At 49.9% G+C, this 18,370-nt stretch overlaps 1 protein-coding gene across 2 annotated transcripts in view; it reads right to left on the minus strand.

Annotated features, from left to right (window-relative positions):
* The window catches only part of KDM4A (lysine demethylase 4A), a 42,232-nt gene extending 25,243 nt beyond the window's left edge, over window positions 1-16,989 (minus strand). The window contains exons 1-11 of one of the 2 annotated variants that reach the window (XM_082863536.1): window positions 16,912-16,989; window positions 13,889-14,065; window positions 13,088-13,263; window positions 10,130-10,244; window positions 7,936-8,129; window positions 5,819-5,868; window positions 4,992-5,095; window positions 4,449-4,586; window positions 3,486-3,736; window positions 2,196-2,395; window positions 530-906 (exon numbers count right to left, since the gene is read on the minus strand). In XM_082863536.1, coding sequence (XP_082719662.1) covers window positions 530-906; window positions 2,196-2,395; window positions 3,486-3,736; window positions 4,449-4,586; window positions 4,992-5,095; window positions 5,819-5,868; window positions 7,936-8,129; window positions 10,130-10,244; window positions 13,088-13,263; window positions 13,889-14,026 — 1,743 coding nt within the window. In that variant the 5' untranslated portion in view covers window positions 14,027-14,065; window positions 16,912-16,989. Of the gene's footprint in view, window positions 1-529; window positions 907-2,195; window positions 2,396-3,485; window positions 3,737-4,448; window positions 4,587-4,991; window positions 5,096-5,818; window positions 5,869-7,935; window positions 8,130-10,129; window positions 10,245-13,087; window positions 13,264-13,888; window positions 14,066-16,616; window positions 16,634-16,911 lie in introns of those variants that run through there. The other variant, XM_082863537.1, reaches the window with a different exon arrangement.
* Between the last annotated feature and the right edge of the window lie 1,381 nt (window positions 16,990-18,370).

The raw sequence follows: 18,370 nt of genomic DNA on the forward strand, positions 1-18,370 counted from the left end.
TTGACAACAGCGTGGCCTGAGAGGAAGCCTGAACAGATATGTCCACGGTTACAGCTCTGGAGTTCATCCTGGCCTCCAAAACGATGCTGCGTTAGCAGTGCTATACTAGGAGGGGAAGAATGAAGAGGGGAGTAGAGGGAGAACTCCCAGGGGAGTCCAGGCTAAGAAAGGCCACCTCACCCCAAACCTCAAACCCTACAACCACTGCCACTCTCACCCTGGCCCCTAAGGCCACGAGGGGCAGAGGATGCACCCAACTCAGCTGAAGATCCACCGAGGGCAGCCACGGGGGCTGCGAGGCAATTCTTTGGAACAACCGTCCCACAGAGATAAGAGAAAGGAACTCCGAGCAAAGAACAAGCTGAGGTGACCCACTGCCACCTGGCTTTTGCTTGACACAATTGCAGACTGGCGGTCCATCCTGAGGGTCTCTCCTGCCATCTGGGACTCTGCAGCAGCCCAGCCTCAGAACCACCTCCCTCCCCAACACAGGAGGCCCCCTGCCCCCCACCCCACCCAGCGCCCACACCTCGGCCAGCTCCCGCTCGTTGATGCTCCTGGTGGTGCCCCCTTTCTTCCTCGTGCATGATTCTCCTGCGGTGACCCTGTCGTCCCCTTTGGCGTAGCTGTGCACAGTGAGGACTCCCGTTTGCCCTGGGGCTCGGCAGGACAGAGGCTCACTGGTTTCTGAATCGGAAGAAATAGAATCCCGTGAAGAACCAGAGCCCAGGCTGGAAGATGACTTCTTTTTGGAGCCTGAGAAGACGAGGCGACCCCCAAAAGAAACTGGATTCACAGAAAGGTCCAAGGCGGCCGCTTCCTGGTCCTCCTCCTCCTCCTCCTCCTCCTCTTCCAGCTTGACATTCTTAAGCTCTTCAAATTTGACTTCGGTGGAGTCGGAATAATCTGAAACACACAGACACATTGGACGGAGCCCACTTTCTCTTGTGCTTCTGAATTTCAAGAAAGGCAGAGTGGGGCTTCCCTGGTGGCGCAGTGGATGAGAGTCCGCCTGCCGATGCAGGGGACATGGGTTCGCGCCCCGGTCCGGGAAGATCCCACATGCCGGGGAGCGGCTGGGCCCGTGAGCCATGGCCGCTGAGCCTGCGCATCCGGAGCCTGTGCTCCGCAACGGGAGAGGCCATAACAGTGAGAGGCCCGTGTACCGCAAAAAAAAAAAAGGCAGAGTGACAAGACCAAGGAACATGGGCAGCAAGTGAGGCCTGGCTCTGAACTCTGACTCCACCACCGACAGGGTCCCTGTGTGATCTGGGGCGAGCTGCTTAGCCTCTCTGGGCCTCCAGTTTCATCCTCTGTAACTTGAGGACGCTACCACCTCTCTCCAGGGTTCTTAAGTAAGATTGCCGCGTGTAAGGTGGGAGCACAGCCTTGCACACAGCAGACACTCAGTTAAGTAGCAGCTGTCACTTCCTCAGAAGTCTCCTGCAGCTCAGCAGAGACCCAGAGAAGCCAGGCTAGAAAGACGGCTCAACAGGAGGCGGCAGGGCCCCAGGGTCCAAGTCCATAGTGCTGACTGGCTCTCAGCAGACACTCCAAGGTCCTGTCGACGCAGAGACCCTCCAAACCTGACCCGAGACTGATACAAGCCCCTTCCTAACACATCTGTCCTCAACAACTGTCCTAGTGAATGCTTTCAAACACTGTACTGGACCACACTGTCTGTCCTCTCCTAAAATGCAAACGGCCTCTCGAGCCTCCCAATGAGCAAACACTCAGGCGGCAGGCAGTCCCCACATCGTCTCATCCCATTTCTCAGGTCGCTCCTGTGACACACCTGTCTCCCACCCTTCCCACCCCTTGTTCAAATCACAGGAAATCACTGCCAGCTCCCCAAGCAGCTCATGCTTGCGCACGTCTCCGGGCCTGGGCCCTGCTCCTCCTATCCGGGAAGCCCCTTCTATGTCCCCCCAGTCTGTCTGCCTGGAAAATCGCTGCTTACTCTGCAAGAGTTAATTCACGGGCACTTCACCAGGCAGAGCGGGGGCGGGGGCCTTTCGCCCATGTTCCTCAGCCGCCCTGGGTGACCCCAACCAAAGCGCTTCCCACACTCCAATCACACCATCTGCTCACAGACCCGCCTCCCCTTTGTCACATCTGTGACCCCGCACTGATGTGGCGTCCAACACAGAAAAGAATGATTAGGGCTGTGGGGAAAAATACCATAACCAACTCACCTGGGAAGGTGAGACCGTCCTCAACTTGGCGCACGGAGCTGTGGGTGGGCCTCACAGGAGCAAGGGCGGCCTGGCACTCCGCCATATCGTACTGTCCAGAGCCCAGCTCCTCCCTGGGGAAGAGCTCGCTCTGACTCACCTCCTGTGGGATTTCAAGACAAACTCGGTGCCTCTTTGTCCCGATACGGTGCTTGGCCAGGCTGCAAGGAGGAGGGCAAGCTTTTTAAGAGCCCCAGTATACATCCACTTACACAAACACCTCCCCACGCAACCCAACTCAACGGCCAGAGCCTGCTTCACACTCTGGTGCCACCTGAGACCGGGGACCTCACCTCCCTGAGCCTGCTCCATCAAATGCAAACAGGGACGTCACCACCCCCTTCACAGGTTTGACATGAAGCTTAAGAAGAGGTGTGCTGAGCACCTGGCAGAGCGCCTGGTGTACAGCAGGTCCCCGTAAATGTTCCTCCTTTCTTCCCCACACAGCCCAAGAGAAACTCTCCTGAGGACAGATCCTCTGGCTCAGACACCGAGGACCCTGGCCCCTGCCCTTGTGAGTCTCATTTCCTTCACTACTCTCTCCTTTTCAAAAAGCCCTCAAATGGGGACTTCCCTGGCGGCACAGTGGTTAAGAATCCGCCTACCAATGCAGGGGACACGGGTTTGAGCCCTGGTCCGGGAAGATCCCACATGCCGCGGAGCAAGTAAGCCCGTGCGCCACAACTACCGAGCCTGCGCTCTAGAGCCCCGCAAGCCACAACTACTGAGCCCGTACTCTAGAGCCGGCGAGCCACAACTACTGAAGCCCGCACACCTAGAGCCCACGCTCCGCAACAAGAGAAGCCACTGCGATGAGAAGCCTGCGCACCGCAACGAAGAGTAGCCCCCGCTCGCCACAACTAGAGAAAGCCCGTGCACAGCAACAAAGACCCAACGCAGTCAAAAATAAAAAAATAATAATAAATTAATAAATAAGTAAATTTATTTTTTAAAAAGCCCTCAAATGGCAGTGAGAAAACTGGCTTCTCTGGCTCCGAGGGAGCCATGCCCTCGCACGCATGTGAGCCTTGCTCCAGCAGACTACGGCCCATGTAGCGGTGCTACCACCCTTGGGTGGCAGCCACGAGGAAGGGCCTGAACACCTCATTGAGGATTCTGGGGCCTGTACCAAGAAAAAACATTCCCTCAGCTGTGCTCAAACACCCCACTCAGAAGCAGCCTCTCGGCAGGCTACGGGAGCTGCCAGACACGCCTCCCTCAGGCAGCTGGGCCCGAGGGCTGCAGGGTTACCTCCTCTTCAGGTCACCCTCCTCTCCATCCTCGACCCCCTCCATGTCATCCTCCTCCGGGCACTCCTCCTCCTTCTGGGCTCTCGGGGCCAGTTCACTCTCCTTGAGAAACTCGGCCGCTTCTGGCGTGGGCAGAGTGTGGTCGATGACGGTGCTGTCCTTCCCAGCTTTCCAGAGTTTGTACCTTTCTGGCTGGAACTTCCTCACAAACACGTCCATGGAGATCTTCACCATGTCCTTTCTGCAGGAGCACTGTGGCAAGGTGCCAGAGGAGCTCCAGGTGAGACACTTGCCCTGCTCCTCCCCCGAGCCCCTCCTCCCATCTCCTCCCTCCGAATGGGAAAAGACACAAGACAGTTTAAGGCTGAAATGTTTGGGTTTACAGGCTGAGGGCATAACATCCTTGCAGAGCCTTCACACATGAAAGGAAGCAGGGAAAAAAGGGTGGAGGACACATGGCACTGGGGCGAGTCAACCTGGGCGGTAACTAGGGCGCATGGAGAACGGTTAGAGATGAGGCTCAGCGTTAGACCCTGGATGGTCAACGTCCACCTTCCCTCTGCGGTCTATCCAAGCCAGGACCACAGGAGCGAGTCTACTCCCAGCCAAACGTCCAGCCCTGCTGCTTCCCTAATGTGAAACGAAGCCCTTAAGATTTCTCCTCAACAGAGAAATCCCAGAGTGGCTAAAGAAAGCAATAGCACAGTGTGTAGGTGTAGTTTTAATCCTCAATGGACTCAAGCACGGAAACCGCATTTTATGCGACTCAAATCGGAGCAGATCTTTTAAAATTCTTTGTGAACACAAGATGCTGGCACTTTTGCACATTCCCCGCCACTCTGCTTCTGAATCCCAGCAGCTCAAAGAAATGTTCTAATCACCAGCCTGTGTATCTAAGAAGGTTGGCTGGCTCAACCAGTCATTTTTAGACACGGTTACTGTGAAGGAAACCCAGCGGACTTACCAGCACAGCTTGTTTGCCATACTCGATCCACCGCCGGGTAGCAAAATTAGTGGACTCAGCACAGTTGAAGCCATGGTTAAAGCCGGCATGGTACCCGTAAGGGAAAGTGATCATAAATTCTCCAGCTTCCTGAGTCACCTGAACAAAAGCAGACGGGAAGCAGCTGCAGCAAACGGCAGGCGTCTAGAGACCTGGGAAGTTGCGCTCCAGCTCTGCTACAACTGAGCTCAGTGGCCAGGGCTGGGTCACAAAACCACTGGGGACCTGGTGTCTTCTGTGACATGCAAAGTCTCTACACATCAGACACCATGACTATAATTAATGACTCCTCCAGATGACACTGTTCAAGGGGGCTTGACCCTCCTCTGGCACCAGGAAGGGGTAGCCCACCTTTAATGCTTCGAGATCAAACGATGATACAGATTAGCCCTGGCCCACACCTGGTACAGAGAATCAAGTAGAATAAAGCTCCTCTGTGAAACACACGCCAGAAAGGGTGGTTTCCGCGTAAGCCAAGGGCTGCTGTGTGCGAAATCCGCTCACCTTGTCAAAGGGAATTCCGTATTTCTTCAGCATTAAAGGCGAAATCAAGGTCATCTTATGGCGGAGAAAAGCCTCACAGCTTTGAGCACTGCCCGGGAAAAAGCCTGTTTAATTGAAAACGGGCACAGTTAATACACAGCCCCACGCTGGCTCTGTAACCCTGGAGTCACCTCACACCGTGCATCTCATCTACATGATAAGGAGGATGAATCACCAATGTGATCTCCACATATTCTTCTAGCTTCAGGTCAATCCTAAGGTTCCACAATGAACCTCTGCGCTGCCTCCTGTGTAGGCTGTTACATGGGTAATCAAATCCTGTTTGGGGGATTGCCCCAGGTGCCTCTGTTCTCACAAAGACCTTTGAAACAATTCAGAGCCTTTCTCCATTCACTGGGATCCTCAACCTTTTGTTAGTAGCACAACTACAGCACATACGACCCAAGCGCTTGTGAAATAGGCTCTGTAGAGGTACAAATCTATTGGAGTCCACTTAAAAGAACCAAAGCATAAAATTCAACTTTGACTTGATGATTTGGGTTTTTGGCAAAAGAACCAGACCCAATATGACCAATACACTATCCCTAGTCAAATAAACCCATGCATGATAAAATTGAGGCAAACACAGTCTGAGACTTACTAAGTCCCTTCCCAAGACAAAGTGGGAAAAGGCTCTGATTTTAGTCGCTCTGATATGTAACCAATCTGGCAGTCTGGCTCACTCCCCACATGTGGGCCTGAGAAAGGACCACAGCAAGTGGACACCTTAGAAAAATGAGCGCAGCCCACAGGCAGGTCTGACCCAGCAAGCGGAGTGGACCCCGTACCTTTGGCCAGGCGCTCCAGCCGCTTTCCGTGCTCAGGCGGGACGGAGTACCTGCAAGCACAAAGGAGCGTCAGCCGCTGAGCAGAGGGGCTCGTCTCCCCCTTCAGGACAGCTTGAAATATCAGACTTTTCAACTTCTCAACCACGAGAACCAGATAGGGATCTGGAGAAATGAAGTATTAGACTATTTGGGCAGAGGAGGGCAGAGCACACGCAGAAGTGTGAGCGATTTTATCTTTTATATTCATTCATTTAACAAGACATTTATTGAATATTTATCATGAACCAGGATTTAGGGTACACACTCAATGTTGTTCTCCTTTATAATGTTGTTCATGCAATAAAAGTTAAAAAAAAAAAAAAAGGAGGAGGATGGCATTAAAGTGCTCCTGGCAGAGCCTGAAAGGCCTAACTGGGATGAGATAGAGGGAGGAAGATGGGAAACGAGGTGACAACGGATCAGTTACCAGAGACCTGGCCCCTATGTGCTGAGCCCATTTCCCTTTGTCTCCACAACCGTGTACCGATTATCCAGTAAGCACTCACTCCTCCACCCCCGTGCGTATCTAGACACCATAGGAATTGCCCTTCATTAAAAATTGAACAGAAAAAATAAAAAACACATAGAGGACTATTTAAAACTTTTGCACAACTGTTAAGCTTTATATTCGGGAACTCACGGTAAGTCTGATTTACACTTACAATGCATTCTAAAGATGATTCCACAACAAAACCTTCCCATCCCAAATAGCTCTGTTATGCAACAAAACAGATGAGGAGCTAAGGAAAATGTTTGTCACCTAAAGGACTCTGTGATCCATCAGGCAACACTGCACAGAAGTCTCTAAAGGAACCACTTCAGATGACCTAAAGAGTGTATATAGCAACTAGAAAATCCCTTGACCTGAGAACAAAAAGTCCAATTTCAGGGACCTTCAGAGTAAACATGGTGAAGACACAAAAGCTAGAGTCTAGAAGTCTAGCCACCTAAGGAAGGCACTGGGACAGTAGTTAGGGGGTAATCACAGGCTCAAAAGGGTTTTCCCCCTTCCAATACTGGAAACTGCAAAGCATCTGCCAGAAGAAAAGAAAAGTCCTGGGAAAGGATGTGACTGAAGGTACCGGAAAGGAATGGAGACAGATACAGTCTGCACGACTCCCCATGGCCTGGCCACGGTGTCCCCTCCGGCCTCCTCACTCCTCCGTCCTCACACACAGCACGCAAACCACAAGGGACTTCCTTCCTCTAGTTACTCAAGACACCGTGCTCGTTCTCAAGTGTCTTTGCACGTGTTGTTACAACCACCCAGACACCCTCCCCTCAGTCCGCCTTCCGAACCGACCACCACCACACCCAGCCACGGCCTCACCTGCGAGCTCTCGGCTCAGCTGTCACCTCTTCCAGGGGAGCCTTCTCTAGTCCCCATGCTCACACACCTTCCTGTGTGAACCTATTACAACCACTGTTCCCCATCAGAGCTTTTCTCCCACTTTCTCTCTCCTGACCAGTCCCCTAGTGGTGTGAGGGTGGGCACCCCATCTGTCTTTTGCTTTGCCGAAGGCAGCATCTTCGCTAACATGCTGAGATAGACGGGTGGGCGCAGGAAGAAACGAGAGAGCTTTCTCTGATTTCTCCCCAGCCAGACGGCGGCCTCGGTGGGGAACGGGGAGCGGACGCTGAGTGGTCCTGCGTCCCCTCGTGAGTAAAGCACACACTGCTGCTCACCAAATATTTTTTCCATGAGGAAAAGAAAGCTTTCTATCATCTGAAGAAGTGACTCCAGTCTTGGAAGTCTGCCTCTAAGAAATGCCTCAGGCCTGTTCAGAAAAAGGAACCAGACAGTGGGAGAGCGCCCATGGCTCTCGGTCACTCAGGCACCTTTCTGTTTTCATACTGTGGTACTAAGTGCCCGGCCCACTAACGCTTGCTACTCCCAAGGGCAGGGAGAGCACCAGAGCTCAAACAGCACCTTACTGCTTGAAAGTCGGAACAAAATGTAACACACCGGTCCCACCCTAAGCCTGCCGAACCATAATCTGCATTTTGCCCGATTCCAAGGTGTTCCCTGGGTACATGAAAGCTGAGAAGCCCCAGTGCCAAGTGCAGGCCGACTTTACCAGGATTTGGGTTCTCCGAAGTGCAGGTAATTGATGCTGTACAGGTCCATGTCTTCGGTGTGCCAGGCAAAGGATGTCTTCCACATGCCGAAGTACAGGTATGGGGTGTTCACGCCCTCAATGGTGATCCCGCTCTCCTTTTCCACCAAGTCCAGGATTGTTTTCAGGCGGCCAATATTCCACTCATCAACATGCTGCAGAGGAAGTTACACTGAATATAAACTGAGGCTCTGAACCCACCAATCACAGAGCAGGTCACAGGTGAGCTGTCACTCCTAACAAAGATTAGGAATAATGTTGAAACTACATGGCCCTGAAGACCACAGCACCCCTCACTCGCTGTTCAGAGCTGCCACTGGAACTGACGCCATTATACCTCTGAAGGGCAAACACCAGCTGGTGAACAACACTGAACACTAGTACATGAAAGATGAAAAAGGAGGGACAGCCACCTGTTCTAAACCCAAGAGGAAGAGTTTGCACAGAAGCTAAAGAAACTTAGGTCAGGACTTCCCTGGTGGTGCAGTGGTTAAGAATCCGCCTGCCAATGCAGGGGACAAGGGTTCGGGCCGTGGTCCAGGAAGATCCCACATGCCGCAGAGCAACTAAGCCCGTGCACCGCAACTACTGAGCCTGCACTCTAGAGCCCGCAGCCACAACTACTGAGCCCACATGCCACAACTACTGAAGCCTGCACACCTAGAGCCCATGCTCCGCAACAAGAGGAGCCACCGCAAAAAGAAGCCCATGCACCGCAACGAAGAGTAGCCCCCGCTCGCTGCAACTAGAGAACGCCCGCGCGCAGCAACGAAGACCCAACACAGCCAAAAATAAATTAATTTTAAAAAAAAGAAAAAGAAAGAAACTTAAGTCAAAAGAGCAAAGTACTGTCAAACCATAAAAAATACAAAGCATGGGAATCAACTGTACTCATTTGTGACTTATCCAGCCCTTATTTCCACTGGGCAGTGTCTTCAGTAAAAAGTCTACAATGTGGGGGCTTCCCTGGTGGCGCAGTGGTTGAGAGTCCGCCTGCCGATGCAGGGGACACGGGTTTGTGCCCTGGTCCGGGAAGATCCCACATGCCGTGGAGCGGCTGGGCCCGTGGGCCATGGCCGCTGAGCCTGCGCGTCCAGAGTCTGTGCTCCGCAACGGGAGAGGCCACAACAGTGAGAGGCCCGCGTACCGCAAAAAAAAAAAAAAAAAAAAAAGTCTACAATGTTATCCTGAGTTGTAAAGGTCATCGAGGAGCCCACTTCCTATAAGTACGTTCTGGATTTATGCCTACAAGCTTCACTTCCCACCACCCAAAAAAGCTGTCATCAACAAAACTGGAATCCACTTTTTAAACATCTTCCTTCAAATAATTTACAAAAACAATAAATTAATCAGAGTGATAATCCCTAAAACACCCTACAGTTTTTTTTGTTTTTTTTTTTTTGCGGTACGCGGGCCTCTCACTGTTGTGGCCTCTCCCGTTGTGGAGCACAGACTCCGGACGCGCAGGCTCAGCGGCCATGGCTCACGTGCCCAGCCGCTCCGCGGCATGTGGGATCTTCCCGGATCGGGGCACGAACCCATGTCCCCTGCATCGGCAGGCGGACTCTCAACCACTGCGCCACCAGGGAAGCCCCCTACAGATTTTTTAATCATCCAAAAAACAGTCCCAAATATTTCTTCCTTGTACCGTATCTAAGGCTGTTCTCTATGCCAAAAAGCACTAAACCCTAAGCCAATGCAATTTGTTAAAACAGCTTTTGCTACAGAATCTTGTTTGAGGATTCTGCAAATCTAAATATGTTCCTCTTCTTAAATATATACCCCTTCCATTATATTGGTCAGTGATCTTTTTTCTTCAGAAACTACATTGCCCTCCCCCAACATTTCATTTACTGTGATCCCACCCTTTCTAGAACTCATCAGAGCTACCACCCACGGACTCTTCTAACAGCCCTTGCTAAAAACACCATATCATCCAATTCACATGTAGAGTGGGAGAAATAAAATTCAGTCACATGCAAAACTACCCACAATTAAGTGAGCACAGCCCATCACCTGGTGGTGGGCCGTTCCTTTGTCCAGACACCCGTTCAGCAAAACAGCTTTTTGGTGCCCACTACATGCTGGGCAGATGAAAATGGGATTAAATTACAAAATCGCAAAAATGCTGCATAGAGATCCCAGGAAGTCTCACCTTTTCATAGAGAGTGCCATTCACATCTGCACCATAGATTGGGGGATTGAATGTGAGATTTTTCCAGTATTTCCGTTCAAGCTCTTCAAATTCACTATAGCGTGGGGTACAGTACCTTTAAAAAGTTAAAAAAAAAAGTGTTAGCCACTTATAAGGGACTAAATACATGAGGCATTATGAACGGCACGAGACACAATCCCTGTTCCAGGGATAGCAAGACATTTCAAATGAACAAGACATAACCTTGGCCTTCAAGGTTCCAATACAGTACCCAGTAACTCCCTCAACGTTCTGGGCCCAAAAAAGGTAACATACACAAAGATGTAAGCCCATCTTCCTTAAGAATGATATCCTCCACTCTTTCAAGAGACTCTACTATAACTACACACTGCACCCGTCAGGAGTAGCCTGGCCACACAGGGAGAAAATAGGCTTCCAAACCTGTGAGAACCAAGACTGCAAATCCCTATGTATCCACAGACAACCAAAACCCAGCACATGGAGAGCTGAGGCCCTGGAAAAGAATTTACTTCCCTGCACTCTAAGGAAGCGTCTCCAAGAGGGCTAACTTCAGTTGTCACTGCTACATTCCCAGCATCCTATGCAGTGTGGCTAACATTCAACAAATAATCATTCCTGAAAACCAAATATTTTAATAAAAATATAAAATAGTCCTAAAAACATAAAAATAGGTTTCTGCACATCAAATGTTCCATTTAGCAAAATACATGTGTATACATATGCTCACACACTCAAATACACACACACCACTATCTCTCTATCTATCTATCTATATCTCCCCACATAATACCATTAAAAATGTCTGTACTCTTTTTTTTTGTTTGTTTGTTTTTGCGATATGCGGGCCTCTCACTGTTGTGGCCTCTCCCGTTGCGGAGCACAGGCTCCAGACGTGCAGGCTCAGCAGCCATGGCTCACGGGCCCAGCCGCTCCGCGGCATGTGGGATCTTCCCGGACCGGGGCACGAACCCGTGTCCCCTGCATCGGCAGGCGGACTCTCAACCACTGCGCCACCAGGGAAGCCCAGTATCTGTACTCTTTAGCTCAATAATCACATACTGAAAACTTACTCCCAAAACAATCTTTTAAAAATTCAAACCACTTAAAAATTACTACACAATTTAAAAAGAGTAACGTGTAAACCTAATAGGTATTTGAAAATGCACACTATAACTCAAATGGCCAAAAAACATGATAAGGAGTGGAAGACCAAAATGAAACTGTGTGGAGATGAGATGAGTGGGAAAAAAAAAATCTTACTTTAAATACTGCCTTACATTTTGATGTTAAACTAATGAATCATGAAGTTTAGAATTCTCAAGTTCTAAACCCTTTAAATACAAATAACTCTACTTCCAACTGATCTGCTTTAAAAGTTTAGGTTTTTACCCTACTGGGTTTTCTTAAAGCTGGCTGACCACACAGACAGAAATCAAAGGTAAGAATTGATTGTATTTCGGATGAAGGGAAAAGACACAGGACCGGCTGATTTAAAAAGAGGTGTCCTGAAAGAAGGTAAGGCCTACCATATGTTGATGAGACAGGAAGAACAGCACAGGGGCCTGAGTGAGGCCAACCCGACGTGAAACAAAGCAAGTGTGCTTGGCACGGCGCAGAGCTAGGAAGCAGACATGAAGACGGCACTGCCTCTCATCTGCGGAGCATGGCACACTTCTTCAACAGGCTTTTACACAGATTCCCTCATTAGACAGCAGGTTGGCCAGCAATAGAGATGCTTTAAGAGTTAGGCTGCCAATAAAATTGGAAGCCCACACTTAGAACTGTGCTATGTCAAAGGAAAAGAAGGCAGAGCACAGACGGAGAAAGAGCACGACCTGATGTGAGATGATAAAGCACTCCAAGTGTGAAGCCTGGCAAGCTGAGGCTCTACTGCGAGCCTCCACGGCAGAGCCGCAAAAACGTCTGGCTGGGGGTTTCCCTGGTGGTGCAGTGGTTGAGAGTCCACCTGCCGATGCAGGGGACACAGGTTCGTGCCCCGGTCCGGGAAGATCCCACATGCCGCAGAGCGGCTGGGCCCGTGAGCCATGGCCGCTGGGCCTGCGCGTCCGGAGCCTGTGCTCCGCAACGCGAGAGGCCACGACAGTGAGAGGCCCGCGTACCGCAAAAAACAAACAAACAAAAAAAAGTCTGGCTGAAACCAAGATATGTGTGGACCAAAAAGGCTCAGGAGAAGAGGCAAGGGGGAGGGAGGAATCCCTTGTGGAGCCACAAAGTGAAGAAGTAACAAGGGAAGGGAGAAGATCCAAGCAAGAGGATTAAGGACTAGCCAGAGCCCAACGAGGGGAACACACAACTTATTCTCTGTAAATCTGAGGTAATGAGAGCAAAATATTAAAAACAGCAGAGAAAAACAACTGAAGACAGCAGACCTAAACAAAGATGTTTCCAACAGAGACAAGAATGTACAGATGATGATGGAGTGATAGAAAACAGCAACCAGCCTGGTAGTTCACTCACATTCGGATAATGTCACAAAGGAAATGAGATAGCATCTGTAGGGGTAGTGAGGAGTTTGCCATGATTAAAGACAGGAGGACCCAGACGGAAGAGATTAACTTAAACTACGAAGGCCACTTTTTGATAAGTGGGTAGTATCAATACATCCGGCCAACGCTCCTCTTGAACCAACTCCAAGTTTCCCCTTTGCAACCTTGCAAATTATTAGAGTCAGAAAATGATCCTACTTTTGAAGGAAAAACAATGGGATTACTTTATGTAAAAATATGTACAAGTTTAGACTGTGACTGTGTACCGAGATGAGGAACGCTTCCATGTAAAGAGCGGACAGAGAGACAGATACTAGAGGTGAGGAAACTATTTTTCAGCGGGATGGCAGCAGTCCTGGAGACTGCTTTGCACGTGAGATATCAGGTCCCAGATGCTAGGACAGGTGGGAAGGAATGTGTTTTCACTCACTTATCGCTATTGGCTATCTTGCGGAACTCTCGAACAGTCATGGCTTTCTTCTGTATGTTGTACTGAGTAAAAAGGCCAGACTGCCCAGTCACTAGCTGCTGGATGGGGGCAGGAATGACCAGGTCATCAATATCATCATAGGACGCTCGTGGCTTCCACTCCTTTGGAGGAACAACCTGTAGGGAACACAAGAAACAAAGAGATCAGAAACCTGACAAGCTGGTCAGAGTCCAAGAAGTGTGCAGGCCAACAGCCGATTCTACTAAAAAGTCACATGGATTTAACCATGCTCGCCCAAACACGGCAAGTCACACTGTCATGCTAGCCCTGATCCAGTTCTGCTACCAACTAGCTGCCTCGTTGCAATGATCTAAGGTACGGAATTCTCAGCCTCAGAATCTTATCTGGGCACCAAGACAAGAGGTTGAAGAGTTGATTCTCTCTCAATCTAACAGAAAGTTCACATGGGAAGCCAAATTACTATCAGAGTGCTGGATGAGACCGAAACCGAGAACGAGAGAAGTTGGATTGATGAAAACACCCTTCTCCACCAAGAGATGGAAGCACCACAGCAGCTGGCCCTGGGACACTGCTCTCTTCCTCCCTTTTAAACATTCTAAGCAGCTCTTCTCCAACCTAAAAAGAGATGCTTCAGATGTTAACGAAAGGAATTAACTTGTAAATAGGACAGCAAATATTCAACTACCACCAAGCCTGCCTTTCAGTAAAACTCGGTTCTTCCAGCCTTCATTTAGGAAAAATCTTACTGCCACCCTGAGTCCCAAAGGCCCCGTCCCCCACCTTAGCCAGCCCAGCCCGATGAGCTCCTTGGGATTCAATGTAGGCAATATAACGACTGAAGTTCCGGAACTCCTCCATAGTCGGGTAAAAGGTCATTATCCGAGCACTGGGATTCAAGGTTTCAGATTCAGAAGCCATTTTCCCTCCTTTTTGAGGTCACTTTGGTCAGGCAGGAATCTGAAGAAATACATTAAGAACATAAAATTATATAAAATGTGGGCTTCCCTGGCGGCGCAGTGGTTAAGAATCCGCCTGCCGATGCACGGGACACGGGTTCGAGTCCTGGTCTGGGAAGATCCCACATGCCGCAGAGCAACTAAGCCTGTGCGCCACAACTACTGAGCCTGCGCTCCAGAGCCCGCAAGCCACAGCTAAGGAAGCCCACGCACCTAGAGCCCATGCTCCGCAACAAAAGAAGCCACTGCAATGACAAGCCTGCACACTGCAATGAAGAGTAGCCCCCGCTCACCGCCACTACAGAAAGCCCATGCGCAGCAACAAAGACCCAACGCAACCAAAAATACATATTTTTTAAAATGTTAAAAAAAATTATATAAAATGGGGCTTCCCTGGTGGCGCAGTGGTTGAGAGTCCACCTGCCGATGCAGGGGACACGGGTTCGTGCCCCGGTCCGGGAGGATCCCACATGCCGCAGAGCGGCTGGGCCCGTGAGCCATGGCCGCTGAGCCTGCGCGTCTGGAGCCTGTGCTCCGCAGCGGGTGAGGCCACAGCAGTGAGAGGCCAGCGTACCACAAAAAAAAAAAAATTATATAAAATGTAATTAAGATTGAATGCTGGAAATGTCAGTGCTGAAAGAAATTCTGAAGCAGCTGTAAGACCTCCCACCTGGAATCTGCCTCTAGGCAGGTCATTTAAATGAGTAAGACACACTGGGACAGAAAAGGTTCTGTCTAAAGGATTCTAATGTATAAAATTGCCTGTATTTAAACCTGACTTACATGGAGACATTGTTTCAGCTAAAAAAGGGAAACTGCAATTATTTGGTTGTTGGTCCCATCTAACAAAGCAGCTGCCCCGCCCATATTTTCCCCTTCTCTTTTCAGCTGCTCCCTTATTCACACCTTGCTGTTTCTAAGTATTAAATTCAATATACTACAACCAGATTTTTTTTAAATAAAAATCAATCTACGGGCTCCCTTCTAGGGCAAAACTTTAAAACAGGATTCTAGATTCCTAAGAAAAGTTAGTTGGCTACCAGATTACAAAGTTTAAGGGTTAAAGAGTACCCTGATATTAGTAGCCTGAGCTATGATTTTTAAAACTCTAAAGTGAAATTATTCTCATATCTAAACCAAAATGCAGTTTCGGCACTGCTATACGAAGTCAAGCTAGAGACTAGTTCAATTGCGCTGTACCCAGAACTCAAAGGACAAAATTTAAACAGGCAATAAACTGGCAATAAAGGGCAAACTTCATAACTGACTGGAGGTGAAATAAATACTACTTTGTTTTTAGATGAGGCCTTCAGTTAAGTGGGTGCATCCCCATTGCCTGGTAACACAATAGACTATTTTGACTGAATAAGAACCAAGCACACCAGCTAAAAGAAGCCAGTTTAGAAGCAAAAACCGTATGTCCTTTTCTTTACTCAATTCCCCCAAATCTGGGTCCCAAAGCCATGGCAGTTCAGCTCCAAGAGTCCCTTGAGAGCTGGAGCGATCAGAAGGGAGGAAACTGTGTCCAACCTACCAACAATCTAGTAAAAGGTTGGGAAGACAGCATGGAGTAGAACTGTCTCAGGTAGGAGAGAAGACAAGTCCCAGTACCTGCATCTCTCCGGGTTCCATTTCACCAAAAATAAAGTGCGTTCCTGGCCTGGTGCTTTCCTGCACCTCGTCAAACTTTGCATGGCAGATATACTGTAAGCCCTGTTTTACATACCAGGAAATTTACCCACAGTCCTGTAATGTTCTCCTAGTGCTCCTGCCATTACACTGTGCTGCCTACAGCATAATCTCCACTTAGTCTAAGCCCTTTACAAGGGCAGATCCAAGTGTAGAGGAACCTAAAGTTTTATGCAATCTTGAAGACCCTTTCTTTAAAAAAAGAATACAAAATATCTTACTCTTGCAAATTTTATAAAGACACATAATCATGTGAACACAGTGTTAGGGCCCATCGTAGGGCCTCCCAAACCCCTAATGGGGCTTCACCTGCCTCTGGCCTTATTCATCTTTGTAAGCCTAGAACCTAGAACAATGCACGGCACAGAGTAGGCACTCAGTAACTGTTGAGTAACCGATTTCTTTCCTCTTACCTCAACTGCTCATTCCTTTTCTTCTACCCTAGGATTCCCTTCCCTCAATCTATTTCCTGGGGAAAGTTCCCAGTCCCTGACACCTTCCTCTCCCAACCCAGCAACAAAGCCTACTGGTTTAAGAGAGCACTGCCCCGGAGTTAAAACAACTCTGAATACAGATCCAGTCTCTGCCATTTATTAGCTGTGTGACCTTGGCTGTGTAAGCTGCCCGAGTCTCAGTTTCTCCTCCTGTAAAATGGGGATCCCAACCTCCTTGCCCGGCAGGGTTGCTGTGATTAACTCAGATGATGCAAGCGAAACGCTAAGCACTAGGCCGGGTACTTATCAACTCAATAAAGGGAGCTGTTGCTAACAACCACCTCAAACTCCCGCCCCCTCCCCTCGCAGATGCTCCCGCGGGTATCGCTCCCAAAGTAGCCCCCCGCTCCCAAGGTCCCCGAAGCTCACCGCGTAGACGCCTGGCCCCTCCCGGCCCCGCCGCCTAGGCGAGTGAGTCCGGGCCGCAGGAAGAAGAAAATAAGGCCCAGTAGACCCGCCCACCCTTCCCGACGTCCATTGGCTATAAGAGATTGGAAAGGGCCAATCTCAGGACCCATTTCAGAAGCGCCTGCTCCCATTGACCGAGAACCATGCCTATCACTGACCGTTGAAGACCGCCCTCCGCCCCTCCCCCACCAGAGCTCACGGTCACGGCTAACAGAAGCAACAAACCTAAAGGATTCAAAAACCCTCTGGTTCTTACTTAAAGCCCACTGCCCCGGCAGGGCTAAGGCCCGACTTCTGCTGTCGCCACTAGCCGATCCCTCTGCTTTCCCAGCCGGCGAAGGACGAAGCTCCGCCTCCTCTAAAGTAGGCCTCTGCGCAGTCGCACAGCGCTCCACAGAGTCAACCAATCCAGGGGCTGCCAGAAGCCTTCAAACAGCCAATGAACGCGCTCTGCAGCCGCCCCAAAGTACTGGCACATCAATCGGCTCAGCCTATGAGCGCCGGCTAGGGCTGTTGCCGGGAGGAAACGCTGTACCACTCGCGACCGCGGCCACTGAGCATCTCTGCTGAATCGCAGAACTGGCCAATCGCAGGCGGGCTTCTGGCCGCCCGTAGCTAATCTGGATTAAAAGAGTTGAGTGCCTAGAAATGGGCTAGTTGGCCAGGGTAAAGGCACTGATGGGGTTGTTGTAGGATGTTTCTAACGAAAGGGTGGGGACAGTCTTCTGCGGGGTGAGTAGAACCCTTACCTAAGGTAAAAGTGCGCTGGGGACCCTTAGGGGTGGCTTCCGAGGTCAAGGAGTTCCTGATAAGGTGACCTACCTGTCCCAGATTGCCCAGTACTGTCTCGGTTTTTAAAACGAAAAAAGTCCCGTGTCTTGGGAACCCCCTCACTTGCCGGCAAACCGGGACATTTCTTGAAAGGAGCAGTTCCTAAGGGGAAAGGAGCTCTGTGGGTCATTAGGATAAGTCCTGAGCAGGGATGTCCTTAGGGTCATTAAAAAGCAGTTCCTCCGTGAGTAAGGATTTGGGGGTCATTAGGAGCAACTCTTGAGGTGGAGGGGAGAAGATCCTGGAAGTCATTAAACACACTTCTGGCGGGTGAGGGGGTCCCTGGAAGTCATTAGGAACTGTTCCTGAGAGGTAGTGAGTCGCCCTAAGGAGCACCCAGATTGTCAAGGGTGATGGGGAAGGAAGCAGACAGGACACTCTGATAGGTCAAAGAGAAAAGTAGAATACCCTCAACCTGAGTCATGAAAGATGTACAAAGTTACTCCCAGATGAGTAGTGCTGTGGTGCACTGTAAAGAGCTATGGAGGGACTTCCCTGGTGGTTCAGTGGCTAAGAGTCTGCGTTCCCAGTGCAGGGGGCCCCGGTTCCATCCCTGGTCAGGGAACTAGATCCCACATGCCTCAGAGTTCTCATGCCGCAACTAAAGGTCCCACGTGCCGCAACGAAGACCCGCCGCAGACAAATAAATAAATATTTTTTTTTAAAAAAAGGAGCTGTGGGGTGGGAGGGAGGGAGACGCAAGCGGGAAGAGATATGGGAATATATGTATATATATAACTGATTCATTTTGTTGTGAAGCTGAAACTAACATACCATTGTAAAGCAATTATACTCCAATAAAGATGTTAAAAAAAAAAAAAAAAAAAAAAAAACAAATGCTGGAGAGGGTGTGGAGAAATTCCCACCTCTTGCACTGTTGGTGG

Source organism: Leucopleurus acutus (genome assembly GCF_964270905.1).
Source record: "Leucopleurus acutus genome assembly, chromosome: 2".
Lineage (NCBI taxonomy): Eukaryota > Metazoa > Chordata > Mammalia > Artiodactyla > Delphinidae > Leucopleurus > Leucopleurus acutus.